Genomic DNA, 18,027 nt, shown 5'->3' on the forward strand with positions numbered 1-18,027 from the left:
CTACCTCACTGCGTTGGGGAGCCCACTGCCCGTGAGCAGTCCTTGGCCACCCCTGTCCTGGCAGCCACCAATCTGTTTTCTGTCTCCGTAGGTTTGCCTATTCTGGATACTTCCTGCACGTGAACTCATGCCCCACCTAGCCTTTTGTGACCTACTTCTTTGACTTAGAGTGATGTTTTCAAGGTTCATCCGTGGCATGGCCTGTGTTAATGTTCATTTCTTTTTGTGACCAAATCGTGTTCCACTGTCTGGATGGACCACAGTTTGTTTATCCATTCATCTGTTGATGGACTTTTGGGCTGTTTCCACCTTTTGGCTGCTGTGAACAATGTGGCTATGGACGTTCATATACATGTATTTGTTTGAGTCCCAGTTGTCTGTTCTTTTGGGTATGTGCCCAGGAGTGGAATTGTTGGGTCATTTGGTAATTCTATGTTTAACTTTTGGAGGAACCGCCAAAATGGTTTCCTAAAAAAATAAATAAATAAATAAAAAAATAAAAAAAAAATTTTTTTTTTTTTTTCGAGCTGGCAATAAATGTGACTGAGGTTGGGAGGGATGGAAATCGGATTTATTAAATCAGCTCGTGGTGAATGAGGGAGGCACTCAGAATCTCCTAGTTTTGGGGACAACATGTGTGTGAGAACATGGGGCCAGGGAGCTGCTGGGGTGACCTGTTGATGGCTGAAGCACACAGTGGTGTGGCTTGCTTCAGCAAGCTTGGTGGTGGACACACAGTGAGTCTAGAGGGAGTGGGAAGGTAGCCAGACCCTGGCCTTGGAGTGAGAAGGGTAGGGATACCAGCGAAGATTCTCCAGAGCTGCTTTGGAAAGGTGTCACCTTTCTGGCTTCTGGAGCCCACAGGCTGGGAGCCCATTGTATGTGTGAGCATCTGTCTAGTGGAGGCCTGCCTTCTCCAGTTGGCGTTTTGTTAGGCAAAGGAAGTTAGGAAAGCTATGGGTAAATTAGACTCCTCTGCCACTTTCTGCAGTGCAGAATCAAATAGCAATTTGGAAGTTGCCCAGCAATGCTCTTGGAGGAGGGGCAAGCAGTGTGAGCATCTTCCCACCCAAGTGCTGGCCTCATCTCCTCAGTGACAGTGGGCCACTGCTGAAAGCCCAGAGAGAGGGCAGAATGAAATTTGCATCGCTGCATTGTATGACCAGGGTCTGCTTGGGCTTTGAGATGAGCCGGCACATGAGAATTCTGGAATGGGGTCCAGCAGCAGTGGCCACCCCTGGCCCTCCCCAGACAAGTCCAGTTTCATGTCTCTGGGCTGCAGGACAGATGCCATGTTGCCCTTTGTGGGAATTGGCAGGGCAGCTGTTCCCCCCACTTCCACAGCAGAGCATCAGTATCACTGGGCTGGAGCTACTACAGAGCTGGTTCTAGTGAGAGTGATACTAGTTGCTCCTGTTAGCTGAGCAGGATGTGTTCCCATGCTCATAAAAATTAGACGGTACATCCTGTGGGCTGACACAAGCCCACGTGGGCAACTTCCTGAGGTGCTCGTGGGTGCACTGGGCTGTGACTCCTTTCTTCCCTGGGTGAGTCAGAACTTTTGGTGGCAAATTACAGAAACCCAGGTTGGGCTGGTGAAGGCAAAACACACAGGAATGTCTCCGCTCTCCTAAACCAGTGAGCAGGCTTCGACTGTGTTCAGGTATGGCTGCCATCAGGACCTGGACCGCGCTCTCACCATCCTCAGCTCTGTCTTCCTGCCAGATGGTGTCGCCGTTGGGCAGGCACTGCCCTGCGGTGGCCCTGAGAACGGCAGGCTTTCATCCTCCCAGCTTCCTCCCAAGCAGAGTGCACCTGTTCTTGGTTTCCTCCAGTGAAAGTCTCAAGGCCGCCTCTCATTGGCCCAGTTTGGGTCACATGCTCATCCTCCAACCAATCCCTGGCCCAGGGGATGCAGGAGTCTGATTGGCCAGGCCGGGATCACATGACCACTCCCAGAGCCTGGGGAGGGAGGATGGCTCCTGGAAAGGTCTTGCCGAATCTCCCGTCGTGGAAGATGGGGGCGGGGAGTGGAAGGCAGTCAGACCCCGGGTCAGGGGTTTCCTAACCCTTCTCAGCCCGCCCTCCCAGCGTTCTTTCGTGTTAGACCCCCAGCAGGCACATCACCCGTGGAGGGTCAGTTGCGGGAGGACAGCGGTGAGCCGCGGGCCGGGGCAGGGCGATGAGGGAGGCCAGGAGGTTTCGGGGAGCTGGGGGTGCGACCTATTTACCTGATGGCAGGAGATGCAACCCCAGCCGGCCGCAGAACGCGGGAGCACGGAGGGGGTGCCTGCGCCATCTCGGGTTTTCCTCAGCTGGGGTGGGCTGCACGTGGCGGGGCCTGGGGGGCACACGTTTCCCGGGTGGGTGCTGAGGGTGGAGGGCGAAGGAGGCCTGGCCGTGCCGTCCTGTCTCCTGGGGCTTGCGCCGGCTGGGCCGGTGGTGCCCCCGACCGGCTGATGGAGCCGGGGCCTAGGCGGGAGGAGGCCCCCAGAGATTCCCCAGCAGAGGCAGCTCCTGACTCTGGTCTCCGTGTCCTCTTGACGTGAGTCCTTTGGTCTTCCCGAGCCCCAGTTTCCCCACCTGTAAAGACTGGACCGTCTCTTGAGATTCTTTCTAGCCTGGACACGGGTGGTTTCTCTCCCGCGGAAGGCACCGTTTACCTGCACCCCAGCAGCCTTTTGGGGCCCCCTGGCTCTTATCTGTGTCCTCAGCTGTTTCCCCAGCCCCCCACTGCCCAATCCCCCCACTCCCAGCTCTGCTCCTACACAGGGTCATACTGTGACCTGTGACCTGCACCCTGCCGGAGCTGACCCTGTCCACCGCTTCTCAGGACACTTTTCTGCGCCTCACCCTGGCCATGCCTCTCAGCACGGGTGCCCAGCGGTCTGCCTGAACTGGGTGCTTCTGGAGAACTTGGCCCTGGTGACTCAGAAACTGTAGAGGTCATAGGGTGAGGCCGGGGGGCTGAGGGGCGGTGGGTAGTGCTGCCAGAGTGGGGGTTCCGTGGGGTGAGGCCGGGGGGCTGAGGGGCGGTGGGTAGTGCTGCCAGAGTGGGGGTTCCGTGGGGTGAGGCCGGGGGGCTGAGGGGCGGTGGGTAGTGCTGACAGAGTGGGGGTTCCGTGGGGGTGAGGCCGGGGAGCTGAGGGGCGATGGGTAGTGCTGCCAGAGTGGGGGTTCCGTGGGGTGAGGCCGGGGGGCTGAGGGGCGGTGGGTAGTGCTGCCAGAGTGGGGGTTCCGTGGGGTGAGGCCGGGGAGCTGAGGGGCGATGGGTAGTGCTGCCAGAGTGGGGGTTCCGTGGGGTGAGGCCGGGGGGCTGAGGGGCGGTGGGTAGTGCTGCCAGAGTGGGGGTTCCGTGGGGTGAGGCCGGGGGGCTGAGGGGCGGTGGGTAGTGCTGCCAGAGTGGGGGTTCCGTGGGGGTGAGGCCGGGGGGCTGAGGGGCAGTGGGTAGTGCTGCCAGAGTGGGGGTTCCGTGGAGTGAGGCCGGGGAGCTGAGGGGCGATGGGTAGTGCTGCCAGAGTGGGGGTTCCATGGGGTGAGGCCGGGGGGCTGAGGGGCGGTGGGTAGTGCTGCCAGAGTGGGGGTTCCGTGGGGGTGAGGCTGGGGGGCTGAGGGGCAGTGGGTAGTGCTGCCAGAGTGGGGGTTCCATGGGGTGAGGCCGGGGGGCTGAGGGGCGGTGGGTAGTGCTGCCAGAGTGGGGGTTCCGTGGGGTGAGGCCGGGGGGCTGAGGGGCGATGGGTAGTGCTGCCAGAGTGGGGGTTCCATGGGGTGAGGCCGGGGGGCTGAGGGGCAGTGGGTAGTGCTGCCAGAGTGGGGGTTCCATGGGGTGAGGCCGGGGGGCTGAGGGGCGGTGGGTAGTGCTGCCAGAGTGGGGGTTCCGTGGAGTGAGGCCGGGGAGCTGAGGGGCGATGGGTAGTGCTGCCAGAGTGGGGGTTCCATGGGGTGAGGCCGGGGGGCTGAGGGGCAGTGGGTAGTGCTGCCAGAGTGGGGGTTCCGTGGGGTGAGGCCGGGGGGCTGAGGGGCGGTGGGAAGTGCTGCCAGAGTGGGGGTTCCGTGGGGGTGAGGCTGGGGAGCTGAGGGGCTTTCCCTGATGTGGTGCATGTTGCCACTGCTGCCTGGGCTATGGCTCAGGGGTCCCTCAAATGCCAGTCGCATCTCTTGCTGTCAGTGGGCAAGAGGGACCCAGTGGCTCGGAGAAGGGTCAGGAGGACCTGCATGCTGTCTTCCTTGGAGTAGATGAACTACCAGGGGCCCTACCAGGGTGTCTGGAGGGGCCATTGCTCTGTGGCTGATTGTGTTTCTTTTCTGGTTTACTCTCAGGTGGTTGTGACAGGGCGGCCCACCCACAGATGCCGAGGACTGGCTTTTAATCTTGGTGGTCACTGAGAGGGACATTACTGGGACCCAAGAGTCCCTGGACACTCACCACCATGTCGGGATCCACGCAGCCTGTGGCGCAGACGTGGAGGGCCGCTGAGCCCCGCTACCCGCCCCATGGCATTTCCTACCCCGTGCAGATTGCTCGGCCCCACACGGTAAGTAAGGGGTGCATATGTGTTCCCTGGGGCCACCTTTGGGGCCTTCTTCTCTCATCGAGGTCTCCATAAGGGCTGGTGCATCTCTAGTGGTATCTGGCCAGGGCTCACTGTGTCCCCTGAGGGGAAGTGAGCTGCCACGGCAGAGACTGCTGGCATCTGGAACTTCCAGTACAATCTCTTAGCTCCCACTTTAGAGCTGGGAAGATGGAGACCGTTGTTGCCAGGTTGAGCTGGGATCTCTGTCTCCATAGGCCTCAGTGGAATTTACATGTGAACATGGAGCACACACTGTATACATTTTGCTGGCAGCCCAGCCTCTCCAAAACTCTTTGCTTTTTGAGGTGGCCTATGGGGGGGAATATTGCTGATAACCCCTTGCCTCCCTGATCCTTGACCCTGGGGCTCATTCACTCTGGTGATGGCTCGGGGCTGTGAGATGATGAAGCTCAGAACACATCAGTGTCTCCGAAGCCCTGATTTGGGGATCCAGGTATTGTTTGGCTCACTGAGGAGCCACTCCATCTCTGGGGGATGACCTACCTGTGGAGAGGCTCACGTGCTCTCATGTGCCGGCTTGCACATGTGTGTGCTCTCGATCAGCTTTCCTAAGCTGTGCCTGCTCTGTCCATCCACCAGTAGGGCCCATTTCCTGCCTTCAGCTCTAGCTGCATGGTACAGCTGTAAGGATGGGCCTTTGGTTCTGCTCTGTGGACATTTATTGGGTACGTTGGTGCTTGCCAGAGGGCTCTTAGGGCCTTGGGCCTCCCCATTTGACCAACTGGCAGCTCAGTGAGGGGATGTGGGGCCTTGTGGGCATAGCTGGGGGAAAGGCTGGCTCTGCTGGCCTGTGTTTGTGTGCGTGTGTCTGTGTGTACGTGCACATGCATGTGTGTATACTGCTTGGCATGGTTTCTCATGAGAAGAGAGGGAGTGGCATGGGAGGGCATTTCTATCAGTGAGCATGTGAACCCACTGGCCGAGAGTGGGGGGTGTCCCAGACACAGTGACCTCTTGAGAATTTGGCCTCCCACCCTCTACCCCCGGGTGCTTCTTGAGCCAGCAGGGCTAAATGGGCACCTTATGGAGCCCTGTGACAAGAGCTTGCCCCTGGGTAGAGTCTTTGGATTCCCACAGACTGCCCAATGAAAGGGCAGCTCATGTTATTATCCTATTTTGCAGATGAGGGGACTGAGGCCAGGAGATTAAACCATAGGCCTCAGGGGAGATCACTGCCGGGAGACAGTCAGCTTCAGCTTCAGGATTCTGAGCCCCCGTCACGGAGGCTCTATTAATTGGGCACCTGCTGTGTGCCCAGGACCAAAGAGTGTGCTCCTGGGGGCGAGTTATTATCATGTAGTGTTGTTGTAGTCTTTATCGTGATCACCAGCAACAACAACAACGCTGCGACCTCTCATTTACCTCTGGCAGGACAGACGTTCTGTTCAGAGTCTTCTCTGCGGACAGCAGCACTTGCTGCTCCGAATCATTGTGAGTGGGTCTTTTAGCTCTCTATTTGTAGAGGAGGAATGTTCTGTGAGGAAGCAGGCCCACTTGCTCATGCTTTCTGAGCTCAGTTTTTTATCCATAAGACAGGGTCACAAGAGCACTTGTCTCCTAGATTCTCGTGGGGATTAAATGAAACGATGGATAAAGTGTTTATGGCAGCACCTGGCACACACTCTGCCCGACATGTCCGTTTGATGTTATTATTCCTTGTTATTGTCACTGTTACTGCAGCCTCCTGGAGGGGCTGCCTCTCCCGGGGACCCGTGGCCGATGCTTCTGTCTTCTGTCTTGATTCTCATTCCCTGCTGCTAGGTTCCCACCCCTCTGCCATCCCCTTCCCTGTGGGCACAACCCTGGGAAGTCCTCTGGTCTCTATAGCCCCCGCTCTCCCTCCTACCTTCCCTTCTGTCGTTTGCCTCATCTAGGCCCTCAGCTGGGCACTCTCCCGGTCATCTGGGGTCACTGGCTGACCCATAACATCTCCTTTTCTTCCCCTGCTGGGCTGTCAGTGACGCAGGATATGGCTGGACAGGACCCAGCAGTCACCACCCACTAGAAGCAGGAGGCTGAGGCCAGGGGTGAATGGGCCCCTAGGGTGGCTGTGGGATGGGGTGTTCCTGTCCCGTGTGTGGTGGCAGCTGTGGGGCCCCAATCCCTGACCACCCTGCCTTGTGCTGGGATGGCATAGCCCTGCTTGTCACCTGAAAGGCAGGAGCAAGAATTCTGGGCATCCCGGGGGTTGTGGGGGGTCTCCTGGGCATGTGTTCCGGCTGGAGCTATTTGCCCTTAGCTGGTGGGAGGTCAGCATTGGGTCTGTAATCTGGAGGTTCCCCTCCCCCCTCCCGCCCCCAGTGCAATCCACATGCCCTCTAATCCCTTTTCATCAGCCTATTTTACAGGTGGGCTTTGTGAGATGCCTCCCTTTTCCAAGTCTAGAAGACAGAGGGTGGAAGAAAGGGGAAATCAAGGCACAGGGAGATAAATGCTCCATCTGAGAGCCAGGCAGGAGCCCAGTGTCCTGGCTCCTAGCATAGTAGCCAAGGCAGGAAGCTGGGAAGAAGGGGAGGAGCCTGTACCCAGTGACCTCTGACCTTCCTGGGGCTCAGTTCTCTCTGACATATACTCCTAAAAGGCTTACCTTCTGGGATAGCCCGTGCTGGCTCCAGAGGCCTCTTGCAGGGTGCTCTGGCTCAAGGCTGCTTGGATGGGGCTTTGAATATCTCTGTTCCTTCCAACCTACTGAGTGACACTGGGCTGCTCACTTAACCCAATAGAGCAACCTGAGTTTTCCTATCTGCAGTATGGAGTTGTGGGTCTGAGCCTCAGGGGAGGATGTTTGCAAGGTGCTCAGGGTGGTATCTGCATGCAGTAAGCATGTTGTAGACCTTTCTTTCCTCCTGGCAGGGTGACAGAGCCCCAGGGAGAGCCTCTTTTTCCTTGGGGCTGCAGGACCCTGGACTCTGAGGGACTCTGGACTGTCTCATCTGCTGGCCCACACCTCCAGGCTGCCTGCTGTGCTCTGCACAGCACAGATGGAAGGCATAATTCCAGGTGTGCTTGCAGACAGAGGCCTGGACCCAGGGCTGTGGAAATCCCACTGTTCTTCTGACCACTTCAGGAGCGTGCTTGGCCTCTCTGAATACCAACTTAGGCACAGTGCGTGTTGCTCGTTGAATATGATCTGCCCTACCCATGGAATCTGTGTCCTGTTCTCTCCACCTCTGTGGTCTTGGCTTCCCTCCCTCACAGAATCAGGACCCCACATCTTTCCCTGAGGGTCTCCCAGGATTGAAGCCCCGACATACCCTCCTTGCCTTGCTTCTTATCAGTCTTTCTGCAATTTCTCCTCCCAAGTCCACAGGAACCATTTGAACTTCCCTGAGTTCTTGGAGTCCTTGTGCTAAATGAATGTGTTCAAGTCAAAAGGTGCAAGGCCTGACTTTAGCACTACCCCTTTCTGCTGTGTGGCCCTGGGCAAGTTACTTAATCTGTGCCTCACTGTAGAAGGGTAGTTAGGAGTACAGCTTTTGGAGCCAGACTGCTCACATTCATGTCCTGCCTAAAAGACATCCTGGCTGTGGAATTTTGGACAAGTGGCCTTACCACCTTATGCCTCAGTTTCCCCATTATCTGAGCAAGGTAATTAAGGGATTTTCAGGGTCAGGTTAGCTGATGTAGGCAGAGGCCTTTGCACAGTGCCTGGATAGAATTAGCACACAGTGGTATCAAATAATGGTGATGTTGATTTCAACGATGGTGTTGTTATGACAACATAGCATGGGTATCCTTTTCCACCTTGCCTTTGGGCTCTTCTTCTGGAGGAGGGGTCAGCAAACCTTCCCTGTGAGTATTGCAGGCTCTTCAGGCCATTTGGGCCCTGTCACAACTGCTTGGCTCTGCTGCCCTTGTAGCTTGAGAGCAGCCCGCCCAGATGCAGAGGGATGGCTGAGTGCCGAGCCAGGCTTTGGCCTTGGGCCCCATTTCTGACTCCTGCCCTGGATTGGTGCTTGTCAAACTCTTTGTGGGAAGGCTCAATCTGGTGAACTTGCAGATTGCCCCCAGCTGGTACATGGTTGTGCTGCATGTGCCCCAGTTCTTGGATGCGGGGGTGGGTTGTGGCTGGCTGTGGCACAAACGCGTGTGTCTTCTGTATCCTCCTCGTCACAGGCCAGCAGCGTCATGGGCCCCACGTGGAGCTGCGCTGCCCTGGCTTCAGGGTCAGGGATCCAGGAGCCTGCCTGGGCCAGAGGGATCACCTCATGTGCCAGTACTATTGTAGGCCCTGGGAACAGAGCTGTGAGCAAACCAGAAGCATCCCTGCCTCTGGCAGCTAGTGTTCCCATGGGGGAACAATGAGCAGGGGAGGAAAGGGGAGGGATGGCTGAGGTTGCAGGGGTCCTAATTGAAGTCAGGAGTCGGGGAAGGATGCCTCACTGAGAAGCTGACATTGGAGTCAAAACCTGAAGGGAACTAGAGGGCCAGGCATGGGGAAATGTGGCTAAAGAATGTTCTAGGTAGAGGGAATAGCACATGCAAAGGCCCTGAAGTGGGAGCCATCTTGATCGTAGCCCCTACTTCTCCAGGAGGGACCTGTGAGTTCTTTGCCTGCCATGTACAGTTCCAGATGTTTCTTCAGCCCCTTCTGGGGTGAGAAGCCCTATCCCAGGGATCATTGAGGAGCATGCCTCCTCCTAACACAGCCGCAAGGAAAATCCTCCCAGTCCCTCCTTCAGATATCTCCCAGAGTCCAGGCCCAGTTTGGATTTGACCTGATGTGCAATGTCCCAGCCCCTCTGTCCATGTAACCTCACAGGAGAATCTGGGCAGAGACATGCCAGATGGGGTTCCCTCCTGGCTACACTGCTTTTCCACAGCCCCATGTCACCTACCTGGGGAGTTTAGGGGCACAGTTTATTGGCTAGCCCCAATTCCCAGTGTCAGAGGCACTATGGCTGGAGAGAAGCCAGCAGAGGCAAGTCAGAGCCTCACCTGGAGACTCTTTTCCTCTGATTTTCTTTCTTTTTTTTTTTTTTTCCTCTGATTTTCTGAGCAGGAGCTCTGGAAGCACGTAGCAAGGGCAGGGCAGGCCTCTTCTCCCCGAGTCTGGTTCGCTGCTGTCGTTCAGGACTGGCCCCCTGTTCCTGCCTGTTCCTCAGCAGGAAGCCAGCTTGGGCCAGTCTTGGGGCTCAGAGCCTCCCCTCCTTACTGTGTGACCTGGAAAAGTCACTTAACTTCTCTGTACCTGATTTCTCATGTTGCTATGGGACTATGTGTGATACCTCGTGGTGGTATTGTAGGGATTACGTTAGTGTGTTTCAAACTTTTAGTGGCAAATGGACACAGGCAATTTGTGTACAATGGGTATTCTTGCTATTTTAACTCCCAAAGAGTTCTCATGCTCCGAGATGTGGCTGGGAGGCTTGTAGCCCAAGTGCCTGAGGTATCCAATCTCAAGTGAGCCCCACCTTGGGTCAGTTTCTCTCTTGGGGTCTCCCCAGTTTTTGCCTTCCTGTGGAGCATCCAGACACCCTTGGGGGTTCCTGGGTTCAGCCTCGGGGACCTGCTTCAGGCCCTGTGGTGGAGTTTCATGAGGACCCTGCACAAATGGCCCCAAGATGCTCTTTGGAGGGACTTTGCAGACAAACATCTCCCTCTTGGGTCCTAAACTGAGAAACGGAGGCCAGAAAGTTTGTGAAGTGGCTTCTTTCCCCCTCCTCCTCATCGAGGGCCCCATTTGCCATGTGCCTTTTCTGCCTCCATTGGCAGGTGTAGGCACTGTCTTGCTGTGGCCCTTTCCCAGGGGATCGGATTGTCTGTCTCTCTGCCGCTTTGCTCATTTTGCTTTTGTGTGAAAGAGCCGGTTGGAGAAAATTTTCCTCCTGGCAGACTGCAAAGCCTGCTGATTCCTTCTCACACCTCTGTACGTGCGCGCGAGATCTTTGCCTGGCAGCCTTGCCGGCGTGATCCCAGAGGCCCTCACTCCCTCCCTCGAGGCCTTTCTTCCTCCTCCTCCTTCCCGCCTGCCGCCCTGCACGAGCACCTGGTGCCTCATGCTAGATGTTGCAGAGTGGGGCAGGAGGGATGTGCTGAAACCTTCTCTGCCTTTTGGAAGCTGCCCTTCATCTTGGGGGGTGATGCTTTGGAGAGTTAAGGTGGGGTGAGTGGTAGGAGGCACAAAGGCCTCTTTCCCAGGTAGGTGCCTCCTTCAAAGATAAGGAAACCTAAATCTCAGAGGGTTTGAGCATCGGACAGCCCCCTCCAGCCTGAGGCACCTTGTAGCTGTACCCTACGTTGGGCTTCCTCAATGTTTCCAGCCTCTGAAGTTGACAGGGTCCCTGTTCATTCCATTTATTCATCTGCTCTAACCTTTGGCCTCTCAGCCTTCTAGATGCTTGGTTTGGAGGATCTGAAACACATACATTCCTAGCACACCTGCCTAGTATCATCTGATCTCTTTGCAGAAATAACCACTTAAAAAACAAAAACCAAATAACAGAAGACTTACTAGGTGTTTAGGGAAAATTGGGAGAATTAAGAGAGGTGCCAAGAAGGAAATAAGTCATACGTGGTGCTGCTCTTCCTAAGCCTCATCTGTGTCAGACATCACTAATTGATTGTCACACATAGTAGAACTGAGTGTTCTAGGCAGACAGCGCTGATCGATTTGGGTTACTATGGTGTGAAGCCAGTCCTGTTTGCTCTTTTGAGAGACTTGTTTTTATCCTTTTAAAGTTTTTTTTAAAGATGTATTTACTTATTTGCAAGAATGAGAGAGCACAAGTGGGGGGTGGAGGGAAAGGGAGAGGATCTCAAGCAGACACCCCACTGAGCGTGGAACTCCCCAGAGGGCTCAACTTCATGACCCTAAGATCATGATGTGAGTCAAAATCAAGAACCGGACACTTGACCAACTGAGCCATCCAGTTGCTCCTCCATCCTTATTTTAAAAAAACCTTTTAATGTGTCTATAGTCAGAATGTAGTCGATAATCAGAATATATCTAGTTTGTTAGTGTTCAGTTTTTCCTCAGATGGTCAGGGACACTAGGTGGCATTTTACTGAAGAAGGAGGGTTTTGCTTGCAGTGTATCCTGGTGACTTTGATCTGTGCTATATATGACATACATGTGTGGCTTTTCCTGTCACACAGCAGACAGGGGAGTCCCAAGGTGGTGCCTTGTCTTGGAAGCTGGCCTTTGAGTCTCACAGCCCGGTGGTGTCGGCAGTGTCCTGCCTGTGCTTCTCGGTCTCACGCATGCACCCTGCTCCTTTAGTGGCCTGGTTGGTAGACCTGCAGTCTGTGGCTTTTCCAGCTGTCTGCTGACACGTGGACTTGGCTGTGTCCTCTGGAAAGAGGGCATAATCGCAGAGCACTGTGGGTACCAGTGTGGCGGGGAGTGAGGGTTGGAGGCCGTCAGCCCTAGGTACACACTCTGGCCACTCTAGGCTTCAGGAGCTGTGTGGGGATGTGGGCCTGAGCAGGGAGCATGTGACTCTGCCGCCTCTGCCTGCCACTGTGAAGTGGGCAGTTTTCGCTTGCTCACTTCCTGGGCCTCCTGCTGCAGGACGTCGGGCTGCTCGAGTACCAGCACCACCCCCGTGACTACACCTCACACCTGTCACCTGGCTCCATCATCCAGCCGCAGAGGAGGAGGCCCTCCCTGCTGTCTGAATTTCAGCCTGGGAATGAAAGGTAAGGAGAGGCTGGCATGTTGCCTGGCTCAGAGCTGTGGCATCATGTCTCAGGTCGGAGGATGGAGGGCTGTGTTGGGGCAGGAGCAGGCAGGGTTGGTGTGAAATGAGGGGTCACTTGGGCTGTGTGCTTCCCCTTGTCCTCGTGCAGCTGTGACTTGGCAAAGATGGGGATGAGCAGGATGAGCCATGTGGAACCTCTGACTTCCTACCAAGGGCCTTCAGTGGTCTCTGGATGTGTGGCTAGGCGGGAGGGGTTGACCACCAAGATGTGCAGGGGCAGTGCTGGGGTGCTAGTTGAGAGGGACATGTCCACACCTGGGTGCTCACGGGGAGCCCCTTCCTTCCCTCCCTCTGTCCTCCTCTTTTCTGCCTCTTGCTACCAGACGAGGTCCTCTGGCAGATGTCTGCCTATCTGGGCTGGCCTGTGTTTCCTTAAGACCCTTAAGTAGGAGGGAGGGAGCCAGTGCAGTGGGATGGGGACCCCAGTGAGAGGAGGACCGAGGTCAGAGCAGGGCCCCAAGGTGCCAGAGATAGTAACAGCACTAACTGCTAAGAGTCTTGACATCTGGCACATGCTGGTTCATTCGAGGCTGTGGGCACACAGCGGGATCCAGGTAAATGGCCCTTCCTGGGGGGGGCCCCACAGTCTAGCAGGGAGATGCATCACAGAGACCACACAAAATGACCCCAGAATGAGGCATGTGACTATTACCTATGGGGTGGGGAAGGTATTACCTCTCTGGCCAGAGTGGCCAGGAAAGGCCTCTCACAGGAGGGGTGCTTGTCTAGTGTGTAGCTGACCAGACAGCTGGGTAAAGGTACTCCAGACAGAGGGAACAGCACATGCAAAGGCCCAGAGATAAGAAGGCACTTGGAGTGTTCAGGGAGGGCGTGAGCTTAAAAGGCATTTCAGCAGAGACACTGTTTAGGCTGTCTGGTAAGGAGCCGTAGCTGGAGATGGAGTATGCGAGTCTCGGCTCTGCTGTGTGTGCTCAGGCAAGGCATGCCCTCTCTGGGCCAATTTTGTCCTCTGCAAATGGGGGAGCAGGTTAAGGAGAGCCAGTTGGGAGTGATTAGGTTGGACAGCTCGCATCTCTGCCCCAGGCAGCCTGGCTAGGTTGAGTCAAGAAGGAGGCGAAGGCAGGGTTAGCAGCCAGAGTGCTGTGGTTGGCTAGTGATGTCTGCCCTGGGTGGATGATGTGCATATAACATCACCTATGTTATTATCTGCGCTGGACCCACAAGGCTTTTCAGATTTGCTGTGCCCATGAATCACCCTGGGGCTCTTGTTTCAATGCAGAGTCTGGCTCTGTAGCCCCGGGGTGGGACTCCAGACTCTTGTTTGTAACTAGCTCCGGGTGGGACTGATGCTGCTGGTCATGGGCCACACTCGCTAATGAGGGAATTGCCAGTACATCCTCTTTCTGTGAACATAATGAACATAGGCTCGCAGGAAGATAGATCTGTGCCCTTCCACAGGTGGGCACTGCTCTCTGAGGGTCCAAGAGGGTGTGGTGCCCAGCAGGTGCTCATCAGGAGAATGGTAGATATGATACCCTGTGTCCTTGCCTCCATAGGTCCCAGGAGCTTCACCTGCGACCTGAGTCCCACTCATACCTGCCCGAGCTGGGCAAGTCAGAGATGGAGTTCATTGAGAGCAAGCGCCCTCGCCTGGAGCTGCTGCCTGACCCCCTGCTGCGACCCTCACCCCTGCTGGCTGCGGGCCAGCCCGGGGCCTCCGAGGACCTGTCCAAGGTAAGGCCTGGCTCCAGACGGGCCCTGCTGAGGATTCAGTTTTCTTCTGTGATTAGACTGGGTGCAAAGCGACGGGTTGGTGTGTTGGACTGAGGCACAGCTCAGGCAAGCGTCCAAGAGGGAGGGCTGAGTGCAGGGCACAGTGCAGCTGGGCAGAGGCCAGGCCTGGGCTGAGGTTGGCTCTGCAGGGCACTCCTGGCCCAGAGAGGGACCACACCTGCCTAGGTCACAGTTTCCCCTGTGCCCTAGAGAGCTCTTCTGATTTACTCCTCTTTAAAACAGAAAGTCGAGCTGAGACAGGGGGGTGAGGATGTGTAGAGATTACTGTGGGAGGTTCTTCTGCCATTTCAGTAAGTCTTAGGACAGTTGAGGTTGGAAGCTTCTTTGGTCTCCATTTACACAGAGCCAAGCTGATGGAGGTGCTAATGGAGCAGTTTCCGGGCTGCCCCGAAACTCTTGTTCTACTGTCACTGCCTGGGATGGGGCAGGGACGGTGGCCAGGTGACATGCTCATTCTTGGCCGGCTGAGTGATGATGGATGTCACTTCTGCATGTGCTGTTTCCGTTCAGTGTCTTCACCACCGTGGGGACACATGTTAGCTCATTAACAGTCTCCCAGCTGCTGGGTGAGGTCAGTCCTCATGCAGCACTGGTGGGTGTGGGAGCCAGGCCAGGCGATGGAAGTGGACCATTTGAGCCTGCTGGGTCCTCTTCTCTGTCTGATGCTGGATGGGATTGGATGGTGGGGTTTCTGGCCAAGGCAGGTCCTCCACTGGGAGGCTGGCATAAAAGAGGTGTTCCCGTGGTGGTGGTGGTGATGATAAGTTAACATTAAGTGAGCGTGTCAGGTAGTGTGCCAGCTGTGAGTGTCATTCCTTTGTGTCTTCCCAGCCCCGTGAAGTGTGATCACAGAGCATACTTTCTCTAAAGGGGCCCAGCTTAAGAGAGAAAGCCACTCACCCACGGTCGCTGGGAAGTGGGCACCGAAGGCCAGGCAGCCTGGGTCTGCCACCCCTCCCTGCCTACCAGGCTGTCCTGCTGCGGGCTGCCTGCCTCCATCCTCCCGGTGCCTGCAATCCCCCCTCCCCAACCCCGACTGCTCAGCTTGCTGGGAGGGATGTTGCTGTTAGAAGAACTGTTTCCCTAAGTGGGCCTTGGATGGTAGGAGAGTGGGATATGTGTGAAGGGCTTAGGGCCATGCCATTAGCCAGGCCATGGGCCACACTGGGAACTTTGATTTCTTTCGTAGAGACTGGGGCCCCCAATGGGTTGTGCTCCCCAGCTCCTGTCCGGTTCTGCCCAGAGAACAGGCTGACAGTTATCTCTGGCTAGCCCCCATCAGGCCTCTACTGCCCGCCTGGACTGGCTCTCTGGAATAGTGGCTCAGAGCCTTCAGACCTGTGAATTCTTCTGAGGATGTCTATGCCTCGAAGTAGCTCTGTGATTCTATCCTTGTTCCTCTTGTAGCTGCCTGGGGAGTCTTGTCTTTGTGTCTGTTTCTGTCTGTCTCTATCTTCTCTTCCTGGCCCCTGGGGTTCAGGGAAGGGATAGGCCCAGCACTGGGGCCTGCCTAGACCAACTATTGTAATTGGTCCAGGCTGCTTATGAAGAGCATTTGGAAAGTTTGAGCAGATTTTGGGCAAGGGAAGAAGCCAGGGGAGAACACAATTCTGAAAGTGTTCAGATGTTTTTTGCATCTGCTTTGTGGAATTCAGCTGGATGCAGGGGACTGGAATTCAGTGGGATTTTTTTTACAGCCCTGTTCCACCCCCCCCCCCCCCCAGCTGTGTTCCTTTTTCATATGAAAATGTTCTGTTTTATAATGCTTCCCTGCCCTTGAGCCTCTGGAGTTTTGTGGTATCAGGCTTCCTTTGGAATTCACCAAACTCTGTTTTAGGGGACTCAAGAGTCATCACATACAGAACCATTTCTGAAAGTCCCTTTGTCTTTTGGGGCTTTGTTGGCTGAAAAAGACAGAAAACTCATGTCAGACTAACTTAAGAATGTATCCTGGCTCATATAACTGGAATCCAGGGTTGGTTGACTTCAGGTACAGCTTGATCCAGATGATAGGATGTCACCAGGTCCCCATCTCTGTCCCTGTCTTGGGTCTGCCATTTTCTACGTGGTCTTAGTGTGTTAACAATAAGAAGGCAGTTTGCGATTCCAGGCCTTCCTCTTCCTATGTTGAAGGCCAGCATAAAGGGAGAGGCTTCCCTCCATCCCCGTATTTCCAGCCACAGCTCTTTCCCTCCTTGCCTGTGTGTGGGGTCCTTGCCCATCCTGGAACCCATCATTGTGACTCCAGAGTAGACTCTGGGTGCCTGAGGCCAGCTCCGCCCCTTCCTGAAGCTGGGATTAAGGGGACCTTACCAGCTACAGGGTTTTTGCTGCCTCTATGTCTTTAATTTTGCATAGTGAGTTTTCTCTTCTGTGTTGGCCTGAATTTTACACCGAGGGCATCTGATGGGGAAAATGGTGCCAATTGCTACCTGGTGACCGGCTGGGGTATGAGTTTGTTGTTTTGCTCCTGTGGCTTTGGGCTGAAGTGAAGGCCAGCAGCCATCGGGAGAACCATCTGGAGGCCCAGTAGCCAGTAGACCCAGCTTGGTCCCATTCCTGGAAAACTCAAGTTATGGAGAAAGTGCTCTTTGCTCATGGGTGTGCTGCTGCTTTTTAAGTTGAGGTAAAATTCACAGAATCTGAAATTAACCTTGTGAAAGTGAACAGTCCGTGGCATTTAATACCTTCACAGTGCTGGCCAGCCCCCACTTCTCCTCATTCCAAAACATTTTTTTCACCCCGACAGGAGACCCTATACCCATATGCAGTCACTCCTCATTCCTTCCTCCCCAGCCCCTGGCAACCACCAGTCTGCTCTCTTTCCTTCTGGATTTGCCTGTTCTGGACGTTTCCTATCAATGGAATCCTCTAATGAGGCCATTTCTGTCTGGCTTCTTTCTCTCAGCTTCATGTCCTTCCTTCCTTCCTTCTTCCTTCCTTCCTTCCCATTTTTTTAAAGATTTTATTTATTTATTCATGAGAGGCACAGAGAGGGAGAGAGAGAGATAGAGAGAAAGGCATAGACCCAGGCAGAGGGAGAAGCAGGCTCCATGCTGGGAGCCCGATGTGGGACTCGATCCCGGGTCTCCAGGATCGCACCCTGGGCTGCAGGTGGTGCTAAACTGCTACGCCACTGGGGTTGCCCAGCTTCATGTTCTTTGGGTTCATCCATGTTATGGCATGGATTGGGGCTTCTCCATTCCTCTTTAGGGCCGAATCATGTTCCATTATATGATGATCCACGTTTTCTTTGTTCAGCCATTGATGGACCCACTTGTGCATTTTTGGTGAGAATAAAAGCTAAGCCTGAACCTCAAATGACCAGAAGCCATTGAAGAAGGTGGATCTTACCCAGCAAGAATTTAAGGAAAAGTTTCCAGCAGCTTTTCCAGTGGTTTCCAGCAGTTGCCAGTTGCTTCATCTAAGCCTTGTGCTGACTGCCAGCTTTGGAATGGGCTCTTCTTTTGCTAGTGTTGCTTTTGAGAACTGTTCCTGTGTGGGGGTGCTGTTTGTCTTCCTTCTTAGTTATGGTGTACCATCAGAGAGGGGAGGGGAGGTGTTTCTTACAACAGGTAATACTATTGGGCTCCAGGACCCACGTCACTGCCACCTTTTGTCTCCAGAACCCTGAGAAATGGCTGAATCTGCAGGGAGAGCCTAGCCAAGTGCCCTTGATACATGGAGGAACCAGTAGATCTCAGGGGCAGGGGGAGGTGGCCATGGAAGGGGAGTCTGATTTCTACTGGCCCAGAGGTGGAGTTGGGTGCTGTGGGCAGAGGGGATGGCTTGTGCAAAGGCCCTCAGATGCTGGAGCACATGAATGGATTCTGGTTTGGTATGTGTGGGCCCAGGTGCCCATGGTGCCTGTATCCACCGGCTTGGCCCTCCTGTTGAGGAGTAGTTAGAGTCCCAAGCCCACTGCATATTTTTCTAGGGAAGTTTTCTTCTACACACAGTTTTGACACTAATTT

At 55.1% G+C, this 18,027-nt stretch overlaps 1 protein-coding gene across 29 annotated transcripts in view; it reads left to right on the top strand.

Moving 5' to 3' along the window:
* Positions 1–18,027, top strand: part of NCOR2 (nuclear receptor corepressor 2) — a 211,459-nt gene that overhangs the window by 61,568 nt on the left and 131,864 nt on the right. For 24 of the 29 annotated variants that reach the window (XM_038574764.1, XM_038574765.1, XM_038574763.1 and 21 more), the window contains 3 exons: positions 4,321–4,535; positions 12,109–12,236; positions 13,816–13,993. In XM_038574764.1, the coding sequence (XP_038430692.1) occupies positions 4,431–4,535; positions 12,109–12,236; positions 13,816–13,993 (411 nt within the window). In that variant the 5' untranslated portion in view covers positions 4,321–4,430. Of the gene's footprint in view, positions 1–2,141; positions 2,158–4,320; positions 4,536–12,108; positions 12,237–13,815; positions 13,994–18,027 lie in introns of those variants that run through there. The other 5 variants (XM_038574780.1, XM_038574782.1, XM_038574784.1 and 2 more) reach the window with 2 other exon arrangements.

Source organism: Canis lupus, chromosome 26 (genome assembly GCF_011100685.1).
Source record: "Canis lupus familiaris isolate Mischka breed German Shepherd chromosome 26, alternate assembly UU_Cfam_GSD_1.0, whole genome shotgun sequence".
In the NCBI taxonomy this organism is placed as follows: Eukaryota; Metazoa; Chordata; class Mammalia; order Carnivora; family Canidae; genus Canis; species Canis lupus.